Source organism: Pteropus vampyrus, unplaced genomic scaffold, assembly GCF_000151845.1.
Source record: "Pteropus vampyrus isolate Shadow unplaced genomic scaffold, Pvam_2.0 Scaffold66, whole genome shotgun sequence".
Lineage (NCBI taxonomy): Eukaryota > Metazoa > Chordata > Mammalia > Chiroptera > Pteropodidae > Pteropus > Pteropus vampyrus.
The window spans coordinates 5,547,807-5,563,363 of record NW_011888847.1 but is presented as its reverse complement, the minus strand read 5'-3'; the positions used below and the strand labels follow the sequence as shown (position 1 = coordinate 5,563,363).

The 15,557-nt window shown below is 36.0% G+C and overlaps 1 protein-coding gene across 3 annotated transcripts in view; it reads left to right on the top strand.

Moving 5' to 3' along the window:
- The window catches only part of MTA3 (metastasis associated 1 family member 3), a 135,017-nt gene that overhangs the window by 113,809 nt on the left and 5,651 nt on the right, over nucleotides 1–15,557 (top strand). For 2 of the 3 annotated variants that reach the window (XM_023531307.1, XM_011361354.2), the window contains exons 13-16: nucleotides 1,393–1,544; nucleotides 2,417–2,639; nucleotides 9,712–9,798; nucleotides 12,350–12,496. In XM_023531307.1, the coding sequence (XP_023387075.1) occupies nucleotides 1,393–1,544; nucleotides 2,417–2,639; nucleotides 9,712–9,798; nucleotides 12,350–12,496 (609 nt within the window). Of the gene's footprint in view, nucleotides 1–1,392; nucleotides 1,545–2,416; nucleotides 2,758–9,711; nucleotides 9,799–12,349; nucleotides 12,497–15,557 lie in introns of those variants that run through there. The other variant, XM_011361352.1, reaches the window with a different exon arrangement.

Here is a 15,557-nt window from a genome sequence, read left to right as displayed (position 1 = left end):
ATATATTTTCACATATCTCTTTAAATAATTATTCTGCAATTTTTATGTGTATGACAAATAAGCAATTTTAATTTTATAATATTTCTTTTAGACCCGTATTTTCAAATAATCGATCATAAAATTTTCTTACTATAATATATATGTAAGACTTATCATTATAGAAAGAAGTTGATATTTTCCATTTTATCAGCTTTTTAATTGAATGTGAGTTAATTATGTATGGTGAAAGACATTTGTTGACAAATATTAAATTACATTTCATTAAAACGTATATTTAAATATGAGTAAAATTTTATTTTCAGGATCCGAAATAAGTCCATGCCTAATATATAGGATTCTTATAATTTGTGTTTTTAGAAAAACCAACTTATTTTATTATTTGTTTTTAAATTTTAAGAGAGAAGGTTTTTAGGCTGGTACTTGTAAGGAGTTTTCCAAAAATAACACATGATGAGTGCACAGTATTGGTCTCAATAAACTAAAAGGCAATTTGATTATTATGATCACTATATTTTCTTTTTTTGACATTAGTTTGTGAAGTATTAGTTGACACCTTGCTGTGCTGTTTGAACATTTTGATTTGAGGCAGAATATTCCAAGGCAAACGTAGAGTTATAATAATTTTTATGCACCTCATTAACTTAATGTTTTAGTGTCAGTGTTTTCAAACTTCAAAAGGGGGATTCTTTCAATGTTATATGATAGTAATTCAGACTGCAGAACAAAACACAAGTTTGCCATGTTTAGCTACATGATAAATCAATCAAATTACTAGTTCTTAAGCATACTGTGATCTTGGCTACGTATGCTCACTTGAATGTGGACTTGTAGTCTTGAAAGGAATTCTCTTTTTTAAAGGGAGAAATTTAAAATAATTATTTTGTCTATCGATTAAATTAAAGGAATGGAAAAGAGATACCTATTTCAGTCATATTCCTGCCTCTATCATTGGGGCCCCTCTGAGCACCTTAAACTCTGGGTGGTTTGTGAACCATAAGTTTGGAAATCTGGATTTAGACTTTAAACACTAATAATAATAATACCTTTCTGATAACTTATTTCCAGAAATGTACACAAGAGAAAACATTTTTAATTAACAAACAAAAACTTTCTCAGCAGCACAACATGTAATATAGGCTACTTTATTTATCTAATAGCCTCTCTAAATAGGTGCCACATGCAATTCGATATATATAGAAATAAATGTTTTTTAATGAAATTTGAATCTTAAAAAATATGGGTATATTAGACTCATATTTGCTCGTAAGCTGGGGAAAGAAAAATAACATCGTAAACTGAAAGTGGCTTCGGAATATTTTTGAAGTATTTGAATATATGAGTATTAATGTTATAAATTACATAGCATTCTTTGTTTTCTTCCTTCATCTTTAGCTACACAGTCTCATCAGTGGTATTCTTGGGGCCCACCTAATATGCAGTGTAGATTATGTGCAACCTGTTGGCTCTATTGGAAAAAATACGGAGGCCTGAAAATGCCCACCCAGTCAGAAGAAGAGAAGTTATCTCCCAGCCCAGCTGCAGAGGTACCTGAGCAGTAGTCCTTTTAGCGTTGAGAAATGTCATGTTTTTCAATGGCTGGATCGGTCCTTGAAAACAGAAGTACAGTGTTGGATAATTTAAAAGCAAACAAAGCTATTTTTATAGCTAAACAGCACCACAGTATTTAGGGTGGGAGTGAAGAGAGGGGCAGGGACAAATCAAATCTTTTCAGGTATTCAAAATATTTGTCTTGTGAGATTACTGAGACAAAAGAACAATATGTGTGGGAGGCATTAGCATAAGTAGAAAGCTTACAAATTAAATGTTTGTTTTAATTGTTTTTTTTTTTTTTGAAAACAGTTTGCAGCCTTTAGATACTATTGAAAATGAGTCTTAAATACAAATTGAACGTTTTTTCTACCCCTGGGCTATCATAGGAGGGAGAAGAAGATATGGACTTAATCTTGAGGTGAACAGTAGTTGAAATAGGAATGTGGTAAACATTCTCTTAGATTGTAGATACCGACCACCTAGGCCTGCCAGAGAGAGACTGTTCATTTTGGGTGCTAATAAAATCTCAGGAGTCTTTCAATGCTAATCATCATCATCATCATTATCATCTAATTAACCCCTGGGCGCTATTTTACTATTGTGAATGTGATTCAGAATAGTTAAGGTCAATTTAAACACAAAAGTGTAGGATCACACCCTCTTCTCCCAACTCAGTTTTCTTCTCTGCTCCCCACCTTCCCCAAAGTATGCACTTTTAAATTGTCTTCCTTTGGGGTAGGGTATTAAGTTATAGATGCTTTAGTGGAAGATTTTAAACATTGCACTTTTCCTTGAGCATGATACGTCGTACTGCACTTTGACCAGTTTTGTTTCTTCACGTGTTTGTTGGTATCTGATTCTGCAGGACCCCCGTGTTAGAAGCCACATGTCTCGCCAGGCCATGCAGGGGATGCCGGTCCGAAACACTGGGAGCCCAAAGTCTGCAGTGAAGACGCGTCAAGCTTTCTTCCTTCACACTACATATTTCACAAAATTTGCTCGTCAGGTCTGCAAAAATACCCTCCGGCTGCGGCAGGCAGCAAGACGGCCGTTTGTTCCTATTAATTATGCTGCCATTAGGGCAGAATGTAAGATGCTTTTAAATTCTTAACCTTACGTGTTGTGCTTTTGACCATTTTCTCTTTCCCTCTCTCTTTTTTGTTTTGTTTTGGTTTTGTTTGCAATAAACATAAGTTCTTGTGTACAGCCTTTTATTTGGTTTATTTTTTTTAACACTGTTTTTGTCTGCTGCCATTTGTATTATGCTAGCCTGCAAAGAAAACATTGAAGCCTCTGCAGTCTTTATGAGAGAGTAGTGCTCAGCAAAAGATTGGTGGGAGGTGATTCTGTCCAGAGTTTCGTGATGGAATATATGAAGCCCTTATTGAGGCACTTTGACCTGTAAGGGGTGCCACAATAAATCTCCAAGGGTGGGGTTACAGTGAAACTCCATAACTGAGACACACAGTCCAGTCTTAACATGGATTCATTATGTTTGAATAAAATTTGCCAGTTTACACTAATTAAATATTGTCTTTGTAAACCTCTCATTTCCCCATGAACCTTTTCTAATTATCATATGATATTGTGGAAATTCACAGTGCTTCACAACAAATTTTAAATTAATTTTAAAGTCTTGGGTGAATTTTCTGAAAATATACATTTAGCAAGTTCGGACAAGCTAGTGTCCGAACTTGTGTTTCAGCCTTCTTCTTGTTTGTCCAATTTGGTTTCCATTTCATAATTATATTTACATATTACCATATAACATTTACATGACTTTATTTCTCTCATTTTCAATGCATTCAGCCTTGCTTGTGTTTCAATTTTTTGTTAGAACAAAGGTCATATGTACCAGTGAATTGTGGATTGTTCTGTTATTACCGTGTACCCCTGAACGTGTTTATAATTTGTGTGTTAGCTCTCATTTTAGTCTTGCTACTTTCAGTCACATTGTTGACTAGCATGTTATAGCTATGCAACTTTTTTCCCCTAAAAGATGAGAAATTTCGCTGTCTGGCTTAACAGATAAGAAATCTTAAAGATATTCAGTCTTTGCTTTTCTTTATCTGTAAGATAAGAAAATTCTTATGATGAGATATTCCATTTTGATTTAAAGAGGGTATTCATAAAAGGAGTACTGGTTCAAAAACATTTCGTTCCTAAAGATAATTTTCAGCAGAACAATCCAAGGCTTTAAAACTTACAGGTAAAAGCTTTATAAGAAGAAGAAAAGTACTTTGTAAAGGGAGTGGAAATTGGAAGTAATCTCTGAGTTCCATGGAGAGAAAATTTAGCTACATTAGACTCATATGTTTGAGAATTTAGGTTTACGTTGAGGTTTTGTACCAGCATTTCTGAGTTCATGGGTTTATGCTATTACCACTTTTTAAATCCATCTTAAAAGAATTGGAAATATATTCCTCTAAATAAAACATACTTTTATATATAATTTCTTAAATAAAAAAGAATAATAAAATATTTGAGAAAGAAAATGAATGAAATTCTTCCATTAAAATTGGGATCCAGTATCATCTTTGTTCCTATGAATGGAAAAGCAACCATTACCAACTAAATTGGCTTCTGAGGAAGCTTTTGTTTCTCATGGCTCTTCTATTTTTCAGTGAATTTGCAAATTGTCTTTATTTTTATTATTCTTCAATGAAGTATAATTTTCTGTTTTCTCATATAATTTTTTCCTCTCAACTGAAAGGCCATGCTGCTTAAAAAAGGGAGGGGGTAAAGATTAAATTACCTGTATTTTATTTCTACAAACATATAGCTAGCTATAGTAATGATATTAACAATAACATATTTTGTATTTAGCTTTATTGGCTGAGTTACATATAGAACTAGATTCTCAGAATAATTAATTTCACCTTGAAATTTAAAATTATAGTTTCAGCAACATCTACTCAGTTATTTTTTTTAGACACCAACTAATGAACGCTTCCTAGCATCTGATTGATTCTTAATGTCATCTTTCTTATATGTACCTTACTACAACCGCTTCAGCAGATCCCGTGATCCTGGCTTGTTATGCAGGAGATTAGGCATTAATAGCCTGGTGTACTTAAGCAACCATGTCTCTGGACCAGTAGGAGTATTTAAGTGTGTTTTATTTTTGTAAGCTTTTCTTGGTTTCTCAAAGGCACTGGTGACCCCGCCCTTCACCCAAAAGTCAAGAATCACTGTCATTCAGTATGAATGTACTTTCAGATAAAAGTTTGTAGTTCTAAAGATGTTGATAGATCAAGAGCTCTAATTAACGCATTTTAGAGTAATACATCATAATATTGGGACCTTTCCCTGTGAACTTGAACCTCTTTCTCTTATAAGCACTATAAAAGTTGACCCTCTTCAGTAGCACCATCACAAGCAGTGTCATTCTCAGAGCTTATAGAGTGACATACTGCATAAGAGTGAAGAGGTAGGGAGCTAAGGAGAAAAATTTCTCAGATGCGGGAGAGCATACTCATAACCGAGTTCCTAACTTGAAAGTTAATCCTTGTTTCAGAAGAAATTTATTTTACGGCAGCACTCTGTCCTTTATTTTCATTAAGGAACCAATATTAAGGACTACAGTATAGTAACAAGGAATCTTTGCATATGTGTAAAGAAGTGATAGCATCTAGGAAGGGAAATTGGGAGGCTGGGGGAAAGAGGATTCGGAAGGAGACAATACTGTACATCCTTTTAGACTTTCAATCTTGAACCATGGGAATATATTTTCTATTTTAAGTATTCTAAGCTATAGCCCTCTCTGGTGTAGCCTGTTCCTTGAAATGTACTTCAATAAATCTTACTTTTTCTAATCTTGAAAATAAATAAAAATTTAAAAATAGTCTAAACACTGGTAGAAGTATGTAGTATGACCAACATGTTTAAAAATGTGTGTGTGTGAAATATATATGAAATGATTTTTTGAAACCAATTTCCCCACATATCTATTCATTTTAATTAATTTACCTCTATGTGTGAATATGTAAGTCCATGCCAAAATTTACTAACAGTAGAATGCCTGAGTCCATTCTACTACATAGATAGTGCTTATTAAAAATGCATTTGGTAGACCAAAAACCAAACATTGCATAAAGAAAAGTACTGTATCCTCAACAAGATTTGCAGACCGACAGCATGACTATAACACAGCATTAAGTTTCAGACAGCCTGTCTCTTCTTCCCCTTGATACCTATCTCTTAGGTAAAAAAAAGCCTAGGTGTGATAATGGTGTTTTTCCTTTGTTATTGCCATCAGACATTACCTCTGAGTTACCAGATGACTTTGCCAAAGATCTATAAAATCATTCAACACCTGATGAGCACAAAGTTACTATTTAAAATTCAAGATCCTCAAAGACTGAGATAGAAGGAGATGTATTAGCAGTATTCTATAGATGAAGCTAGGTCTTAGAGAAGTGGATCCAAATGATTTACCTGCCACCTTTGTAGCTTGTATTGGTCAGTAAGTGGTTTCTGAGTTGATAACACACCAGACTTGAATGACAGCATCATTCCCCAGTTCAAGAGGTATCCGGAGCCATTGTTTTTCTGTTTGAAGTATCCCAAAGCCGAATATTCGTAAGGAACGTTATATATTTAATGAGTCTAGAGATTTCTCAGCAAAAGTTACTATTAATGATTGTATAAACTTGTGAGGTTTTAAGCTCTAACATTAGGAAAGAACAGTTTGGGTTTTTATTTTGTGAATTTTGATAGTTTAAAAATTTGTTTTTGAGTGGATACTTTAAATTTTTCTTAAGATACAGAAGTGGTTACAAATCTCATTGTCATTCCCATTCCTACCCTCTTCAGAGGTATCCAGACGTATTCTGGATTACTTTTTAAAATTAGGTTAACTTAAATTTTCAGAAATTGTTATTTAAAAGTTAACAAGAAGTTTTAGGTTATTTCCAATTTCCTACTGAAAGTAATGCTGCAACAAATATTCTTATATGGATATCATTTCATACTGATACGTGAAATGCGAATGTACTTTAGAGATTCGTAAAAGTAAAAGATCTGGGTCACGGAACATGCATTCTGAATTTTGTTAGTTGCTGCCCAGTCGCCCTCAGAAAACTACAGTTTACACTCCCACCCACAATGTCTAGAAAATGCCTGTTTCTCCCGGATCTTGCCAGCAGAGTTATCCATCTTTGAAATACTTAACTAGATAACAAGTGACATGTAAGTTATATTAGCTTGCATTTCTCATTTTAAATGAGACAAAAGTCTTTGCATATATTTGAAAACCGTATGTATTTCTTTTTCTGTCAACTGTTTTTGCCCCCAGCCTGTTTTCTATTAGGTAAAAGTCTTGTCAACTTCTGGGAACTTTTTATATTTTAAGGAAGTTAGCTCTTGATCTTAGATATGTGATGCAAATATTTCCTCATTTGTCTTTCACTTTGTTTATTTTTTAAAAAACATAGTTGAATTTATCTCTTTTTTTAATGGCACCTGGATTTTATGTCTTGTTTAGAAATGCCTCTACAATTCCTAAAAGAAAATTCTGTAGATGGTTTTATTTTGACAGCAATCTTGAAATCCCATGTGAGATGTTTTTGTGAATTTTAATTCAGTGTTGTCTTTTGCAGTTTTTCTATTTCATTTTCTCTCTTAATATTTCCAAAACAGTTTGGAAGAATGACCATGAGTTTCAATAAAAGTAACTTTTCCCAGTTTTACTTCAAGGAGATGTAGATCATCATCTCAGAAGCCAAAGTAATATTAGTGCCTTGTGTTCAGTCAAATAATTTGAGTGAGATGTAGTTGTTCTCCCTCTGGGCAGGTTTCGATTCCTTCTGGGTTCTTGGATATTCCTCGGGTTGCTTTTTTTTTTTATCTGTGTACTTTTAATGCATACTAGTGAATTATCTCTGTTTCAATTGTTAGATGAGCAATTGGGGAGCCAGACTGAGTAATAAGTGTCACCACTGGCCTGGTCTTGAGTGCAGTCCAAGCTTCTTTTTAATCAAGTCAAGTGTGGACCTGATAATCTTATGTTTATGATCATTCCTTCAGGGCAGAATGTATTTTTCCTATTTGTATTCAGTATATATCACTGAATGGCTGCAATGTTTATATTAAACAGAGACTAGATAGTGTTAGCACCTTTTGTCCCAATTTCTTCATAGTTGAGATTGATAATCCTTGCCACTTACTACTTTTTAAAAAATATAATGAAGATTAGTGGAATATGGATCCTTCTAAAGAGCTTTGGTCTCCCACTCAGGTGCTCTGTAAATTGTCACTTGGCACATCACATAATCTAACTAATGAGAAATTAAAAGCAGATTAGTACAGTTTAAAGTGAAATATCTTTGGGTATTGTGTTGGTGACTTTCGATGGATTTGTTTATTCCTGTCAAGGTGATGAATATATGGGAGTCCATCAATTGCAGCACATTGGCAGTTTTTCTTTGGTCTTTATAGACTGGAATAAACAGCAAAGTTAATCTTATTACTAATAATACAGCAATTGCCTCTTCAAAACATTGAGAAAATAAGATGATTCAGTCAAGCTTAATTTTACTAATAGAAAAGAGAGTTTTTTGTTCTTCTCCCATATAGCTTTTGTTTTTTGTGTGTTTTTATTATTTTGGGGGGGTTTTTTTTTTTTTTCTCTCAGTCATTTGACAGGTGTTTGATCTTTGAAGGATTTGAGCTGCTTTTTAATGTTTCTTTAGATTACTCTTCCAAAATATGCTTATTATGTTTTTACCTGTATCTTCTTTATTACTCAACAATAGGTGAAAATCTTCACAGCTCATTAATTTTTTCCCCTCAAAGGAAACCAGTTGAATAGGAGGAAAAGAAATAAGAGTCATTATAGTTGTCAGTGGTTGCATGATAATTAGCCGATGTTTGGGATACATATTCAGATTCCTATTATTTGAGGATCTTTTCAAGGGCATATGCTTTGTCTTTTTAAATATTTTTTAAAATGCTATTTTCCCACTTTTCTGTTTAATAGTTCTAAGAAAAGGGCTTGGTGAAAGAGGGCTAGAGCTTATGAAACAGTTAATTTTCAATTTTACATTATTTGAGGTTCCAGATCGAATTGTGCGTTTGAACACACTCATAATGCAGAGAATTCCTGTGAATGTCAAAGGAAATTTCCTGTGTATATATGCCCAAAAATATGGTCTCAGCCTGTGAAAGGACAAATTCTCTAGTAGAATCAGAAAACCTGTAGGACATTTATGTCCAACATTTGAAGGTGGGGAAAAGGCATAAACATACTAGACCCATATCTGCTGAAACTACTCTGTTAAGCTTTATGACAATATCTGCAAATTAAAGGAACTTCGATACACATTTTTTGTCCCTTCAAACTTTTTATAACAACTCTGGTATGAGAGGTGGCCATGTTCCACATCTTTTCTTCTAATGACAGCTAATTGAAATGCAGGGAGTGTGCTTATGCTTTATTTTTCTATGTCTGAAATGTCATGGTAGGCTATCAGGGGTGTGATGTGAACTTTTATGAACTAACATCCCTCTTCACAATATCTTGCCAGTTCTGACTATTGGATGAAATACTCTGCATACAGGTGACCTTTTAAATCTCAGCACCAATGACATCATAGTAAGATATGAAGGATAAAAACCCAGTGATAAAGCCAAATGGCCCATTTTTACCCTTGTGAGGCTCTCATCTAATGGAATTTAGTTTTCCAAGCTAGACAAAGACTTCTCAGTGGAGAACCACTCCATCTAGGTCGGGGATGGCTAAGTGGGTTATCTTTACCAGCTGTCTTTTTTGTCTTCCATGCCAGATTAATCTTACTAATATAGGATTGAGTCTACTTTGTATTTCATGGAAACTTTTTTACTTTAATGTAGAAAGGCCACGGCTAGGAAGGAAGCATATTTCCATTGCTTTGCAGATGGACACCCACAATATATGTGTGTAAGATGTGTGTTAGCGACGCTCATGGGGTTTTAAAGTGAGTGTTCTCCAGGTAAATTTTTCATTCAGTAATTTGGAACCAGAACTGGAAATGGTTTTCTCAAACCCAAAAGGAAATTATGCAGGGATCTGGTGGGTATTTTGCACTGTTTTCCACTTGTATCTGTTGTTTCTGCGGTGTGTGTAGTATAGGGAGAGAAATTAGCCTCATTGATTGTCTCCGTGTTTCTTTCTCTCCTCAGATGCAGACAGACATGCCGAACTATCTGGAAGTCCACTGAAAAGCAAAAGCACTAGGAAACCTTTGGCATGCATCATTGGGTATTTAGGTGCGTATTTGCTGATAGAGGACAAACTCAAAGAACAATTTCTGTATCTTATAAATAGTTGGCTATTCTAAATTGACATGCCTCAACTAAATTCAAGCCTTTCAAATGGCTGAGATTGGATACTTTCATATGCATAATCAATTTCTTCTGTTTTAGAAACTTTTACTACCAAAATACAAGACACACCAGTTATGATGTGTTTACTTTTTCCAAAAAAAGTCATTGAATAAAAATGCAATGTATGTTTATGGATATATATACAGATTAAGCAAAAAGAGGAAAATAAGAATCAATAAATTATTAGAGGATGAATGGTCTTAATATTTTGATTTAGATCCTTCCACTATTTCCAACTCTTAGAGGATTGGTTTATTTTTTTTTTTAAATACAATAAAATTGATTTTTAACCTACCTTTAAAAATATTTAATTTTGATGTGCCAATTAAGGTTACGTTGAAAGGGGAGCATTTTTATTGCTTTCTGAAAGTTGCCAAATGATGGTTCCATTTACATGTTGAAATATCACAGTTAAGGTATAGTATAAACAATTACTAGGCAATAACCTCTTTTCCTTTTTTCTTTTTTTGCATAATTTTAAGAGAAATAATTTATAAAATAATGGTTTCTAATATATCTAAAAGCTATAATGGCATGTTTTTGTGCTAATATTCTTACTTTTTTATTTTCTCGGTAAAAATGAAATATGTACTTAGAATTGCATTGAACTTTATTGCTGTCAGAATTTATAGTTATGAAGTGTTCAAACTTCAGACATCCAATCTTTTAAAAATCAAAGTGTAGCCTTGAGCTTGGTATATTATCTGGACCTCATCAGAGCCTGCTAGGAGTCAGAAGCTCACAGCTGCCTCTTTGATATTATTCTGCCACCTTATTTCTTATTTTATTCTTCAGAGGCTAAAGGGTTGCTTTAATAGCCCCTGAAAATATCACATGGTTATCATAGGTATGACCTAGGTCATGGTGGTTAAGTCCTTGAAGTTTGTTGTCTGTCTTCCCTTGCAGGACCTAATCCTAGAAGCCCTTTCTCACCTGTAAGGGAAAGTTTCTGATCATAAAAAAGAGAATATAACATTGCATATTAGCATTTCCACAGGTAATTGTGTATTCCCCTGTGGGGAAATTGTTCTTTGTCCCTAGTCAGATAAGCCAAAGATGAATAAGGTAATGCCAAGACAAATAAGGCCTTGTCCTCAAAAACCTTAGGCTACTGGGGAAGCACACAGGTCAGGACAGCTAAACAGAGGATTGGATCGTATAAAAGAATTACAGGTAATGTGCATTGGGCACTTGGGGGAAGGAGTAGTTATTTCTGATGAGTGTTAGGGCAGCCTAACACTGAAGAAAGTAATATTTGATCTCAGCCTTGAAAGATATGTAGGATTTGAACAGATAGAAAAAAAGTAAATATTTTTCCCCTTATGAGGCCAAGAAATCCAGATAAACAAAGCCTTCAATGAGTCAAGGACCTGAAAATGTCAAGGAATGCAGGTTGGCTGGTCTGATTGGAGCACAGAGTGTAGAGGTTGTAATGAAAAATGAGGTTGGCAGATGGCTAATGCTATGTTAAAAAAAAAAAAATCACTTGATCCATTCCTAAATTTTGGCAAGTGTAGGATTTTCACCAGAACAAGATGTAGTAATTCTAATAATCCTAATGGCTCTTCCTAAATTTCAGTAAATGAGGCTGATATGCTGGCCCTCACCTGATATCCTGGCTTGTGCATAGTTGGCACACTGGGGTTTGAGTGAGCAGGTTTAGCTTTGGAGAAGAGATTGCCCAGTAATAGACTGAGGTCCTTAAATGTAATTCCCGCAGTATTGCCATTTCTGTCCGTTGACTCTGTCCAGAAAGTACAAGCAATTCTGGGCTATGCAGCTAACAACAACATACTTCATGCAAACACGCATATGCCACATACACATTATGGTTTTGTGATTTACCCTCAGTTGAAGCTTTTTATCTACTGCCTCTTGACCCTAGTTTTGGTTTGGTGTCAGATTTCATCTACATCGAAATGATCTGGGCCAGGAGTGATCTACTCTGGTCCTATACCCTGGTCGCAGAGCCAGAGGAGGATCCTGTTTTTCAGAAAGCTCTTCCACAGCAGACATGCTGCATGCTAAGTTCTGGTTTGATAGAACACAGAGGCAGTCTTCTCTGAGGCTACCTTTCCAGATAACTTTTGAATTTCGAATACCTTGAAAGTCAGATGCCTTATTTTTACTTAGTAAATCTCGTGTTAAGTGATCTTCTATAGTGTTTTTTTTCTTCTTCTTCTTGTACTCATAACATGAAGCTCAGACCCCAGCTAGCAGGGAAGAACCAGCTCACTTTTGATAAGTAAAGCAGCCATGGTAACAGCACTTGAAGCTGATTAATTATGCAAGTCCTTGAGAAAACAGGCTGGCTCATAAGGAACTGACTCTCAGCTCATTAAGAAATAAGATGTGTGTCTATTAGCCGGTGAAGTTCATGCAGAGATTTTTAATGCCGTGTTCTGAGCTGAGAAACCTTTTTTCCCCCTGTCAGAGATCCATCCTTCGAAGAAACCTAATGTAATTCGATCTACACCAAGCCTGCAAACCCCAACTACCAAGAGGATGCTAACCACCCCGAACCACACATCCCTGAGCATTTTGGGGAAAAGAAACTACAGTCATCACAATGGCCTAGATGGTATGTAAGCCCAGGAATTCCAGGGGCTCTCTTGATAGACCAGAGCCCCTCTTCCCTCACCTGCCAGGGCATCATATGCCAAGTCCAAGAATGTATAACAAACAGGTTCTTCCACTCCCCGACTGAACTAAATGTGTGGTAAGGGGGATAAGAAGGAAGACAGCCATGAGCCACAGTGAAGACATGTGCTAGGTGATATTGCTCCATCTCTTCAGGAGGCACCTTTTTGCTCACTTTTCCTCTTAGGAGGCTTGTTTGGAGATGAAGTCTGTAGCAGGTTGCCTCTGCTGGGTAATAATGTTCTTGCTGTGATGCATACTCACTGCTCATTTATGTTTTCCTGAGCAGAAGGGATTATTTCGCCTTCTGTCAGAGACAGCAGTGCTCTCTGGGGGTTCTTCAGCACTCCGTGGATCATTTTGAATTTGGCATTTGTCCCCTACTTCTTTCACCTTATAATTTTTTTAATTGTTCAGGGGTTCCACAAGTCATGAAAGGAATTGCCTGGGTGATGTCCTAAATACAAAAATAATAATTTGTTTGAAATGGAAAAACAGAACTATCGCCTCTTATCCAAAGTACTTCTCTTGGGATTGGCCATATATAATGGCTCTTCAGGTGGAACTGAATTATATTTCCATTTAGACTATAAACACAAGCATAATAAATCACCTAGGCAGTCTATATTGTTCATTTCAATAGTCCTGGAGTTCGAAACTATCTTGATTGTTTAAATGTTGGCATTTATTTATGAATAAAACTCTCTCTAGGCTTTTCATGTCTATAGAAATCGCAATTTCTTCAGCAATAGTAAATTATTTATAATGAGGCCTTTGAGCAAGGATGTAAAATAGACTTTCTAGTAATAATTTCCTGTGGTTGCGGTTTTTTCCCAGTATAAATTTTGATGGCCATAGTGATGTCGAAATGAATTAAAAAATGAGGGTAAGGAGTTTGTTTTGCATTTATAGACTATCAGTATGGTGTAGACATGGCTTTCAAGAATTTCGCTACGCAGTAGGTTTGCAGACATTACTTCCTTGCAAATGAGAACTTTGGCTATCTTTGCTACAATATGCCTGATGTCTAGACAGCAGAAGACCAAGGAAGGGTTGTGTCAAAACATGGAGATTGGATTTCTTTCCAGCTTTTCTTTGCCCACAGCCTGGGGCCTCTGGATTCAGGCTTAAATGGAATCATGAATCTTTCTTTTCCATCTCATCACCTCCCTGGCCTCTCTAGGTTTATAGTCCTACTGCAGAAAGCAAAAAGTAAGTTCTGGCTCATTTAAGATATATATTCTTTATGGTAAAAAAGACTTTTCTAACTGATGTCGGAATAGCAGCTTTCAAGTATCTTTTCCCACTGGCACCCATGGCCATGGCCATTCTGGGTCCCAATTCTGCATAGCAACTCCTGTTGCTCCTTCCTGGAATCACAGATACCTGTCTCATTAGAATTTCTTTGGGAAAAAAAAAAAATGCTACCTGGTAGTGTTCTCTCTCTAGGGCTGTTTGTCCCTTTTCTTTCTAAACGGGTCCTGCTACAAGGTCATTGCTTCTTTGCCCTGATCAGGAGGAATGGACAGGGCATACAGTGAATCCCTGGCATTATGTTAACTGAGACCTTCAGCCTTGTTGAGGAAAAGATACTCGTTTCATTTGCTGAAGAGATCTAGCTGTTGAAATACTTTTCTTCGAGACCCATATTTGTCTGTGCTCTCCTGTTACGATATAGAGAGGAAAGCTGATGACATGTGCCTTACCCATGTTATCTATTTGAGTCACATGAAAGAAGGTTCTAGGAGGTCAAGAAATTTATTATGTTTTGCATAATATTGTATCTCTACTGCCTAGCACAGTGCCTGGATCTTTGCAGATGCTCAATAAATGTTAATCGAATAAATTAGTGATTGAGAAGAATTAAACCTAGAGAGAGGTGAATTAATATTTCTGAAGTTATCAGGTACCACATAAATGGATATGGATTCCCACTGAGATGTGACTGATTTCAGAGTCTGCTCTTTTAACTGCTATTGTAACCGAATTGGTGGCTCTCAACTGCACTGTATTAGATGGGCAAAGTAGACACTAAAGGAGACATTATTTTAACAGCTAATAAAGGAAATCAATATGACAGATATTGGAGGTCAGAACAGGTAAATGGGGAATATGGGGGTAATGGAGGTGGCATAGAAAGCAGCCACCATCTCTAGGGTTGGGAGAGCAGAAGGAAGAGATTGGGGTCCTCACAAGCTAGAAGTTCAAGAATAGCCCTAAGGAGCTGGAACTCGGATCCCTGAGGAGAAGGCGCTGTTCTGTTGGTGCTGGCCTCTCTCAGGAGATGTGAGGAGGCTGGTTCTGGGAGTGTAAAGTAAAGCTGAGAACTGGAACAAACTCTTGCTGCCATTTGGTCATGCAGAACAGGAAGAAGCAAGTCCCTTCTCCATCCTCCAGCCTTGCAGGCGCCCTCTAGCAGCCCCTGTTGATGTAACAGGGAGCCTGATAGCTAAAGAGAAATGTGTTTTTTGAATTCCAGCCCCAATATTATAAAGCTGAGCTTGGATGGACGGATGTGGAGCTGAGAGAGAGGAGTATAGCAGAAATAAACATTTTGGAAAATGTCCTCATTTTTGTATTCACAGTGGACATTTTGCTTGGGATAATAGGTCTGTTTCTTATTTGGGGGGTGGGCAGATGGGGGTATGTAGGATCCTGACTAACCTGAATTTCCAAGGTGAACTCAAAATACCAGGAAAAATGTCAGGCTAATAGTGAGTTTTCATGGGATAAATGCTATCATATACTGGAATTGATAGATACAAACTCATGGGAGAAAGACTTTCCTTGTGTTATTCAATAATAAAATCAATTAACGTTACCACGTAATTATCAGCATGTCAGATAGATGGGCACACTAAACAGCATGTTGATGGCCAGAACTAATTTAACTGAGGGGAAAAAGAAAAACTGAAATATGCAGGTCTCTCAGCTTCAGGGCTTCCTGTCCCCTTCTCAGTGGCTTGCTGTTTTCACTCACCCTTTATCTTCTTCAGGTGGAA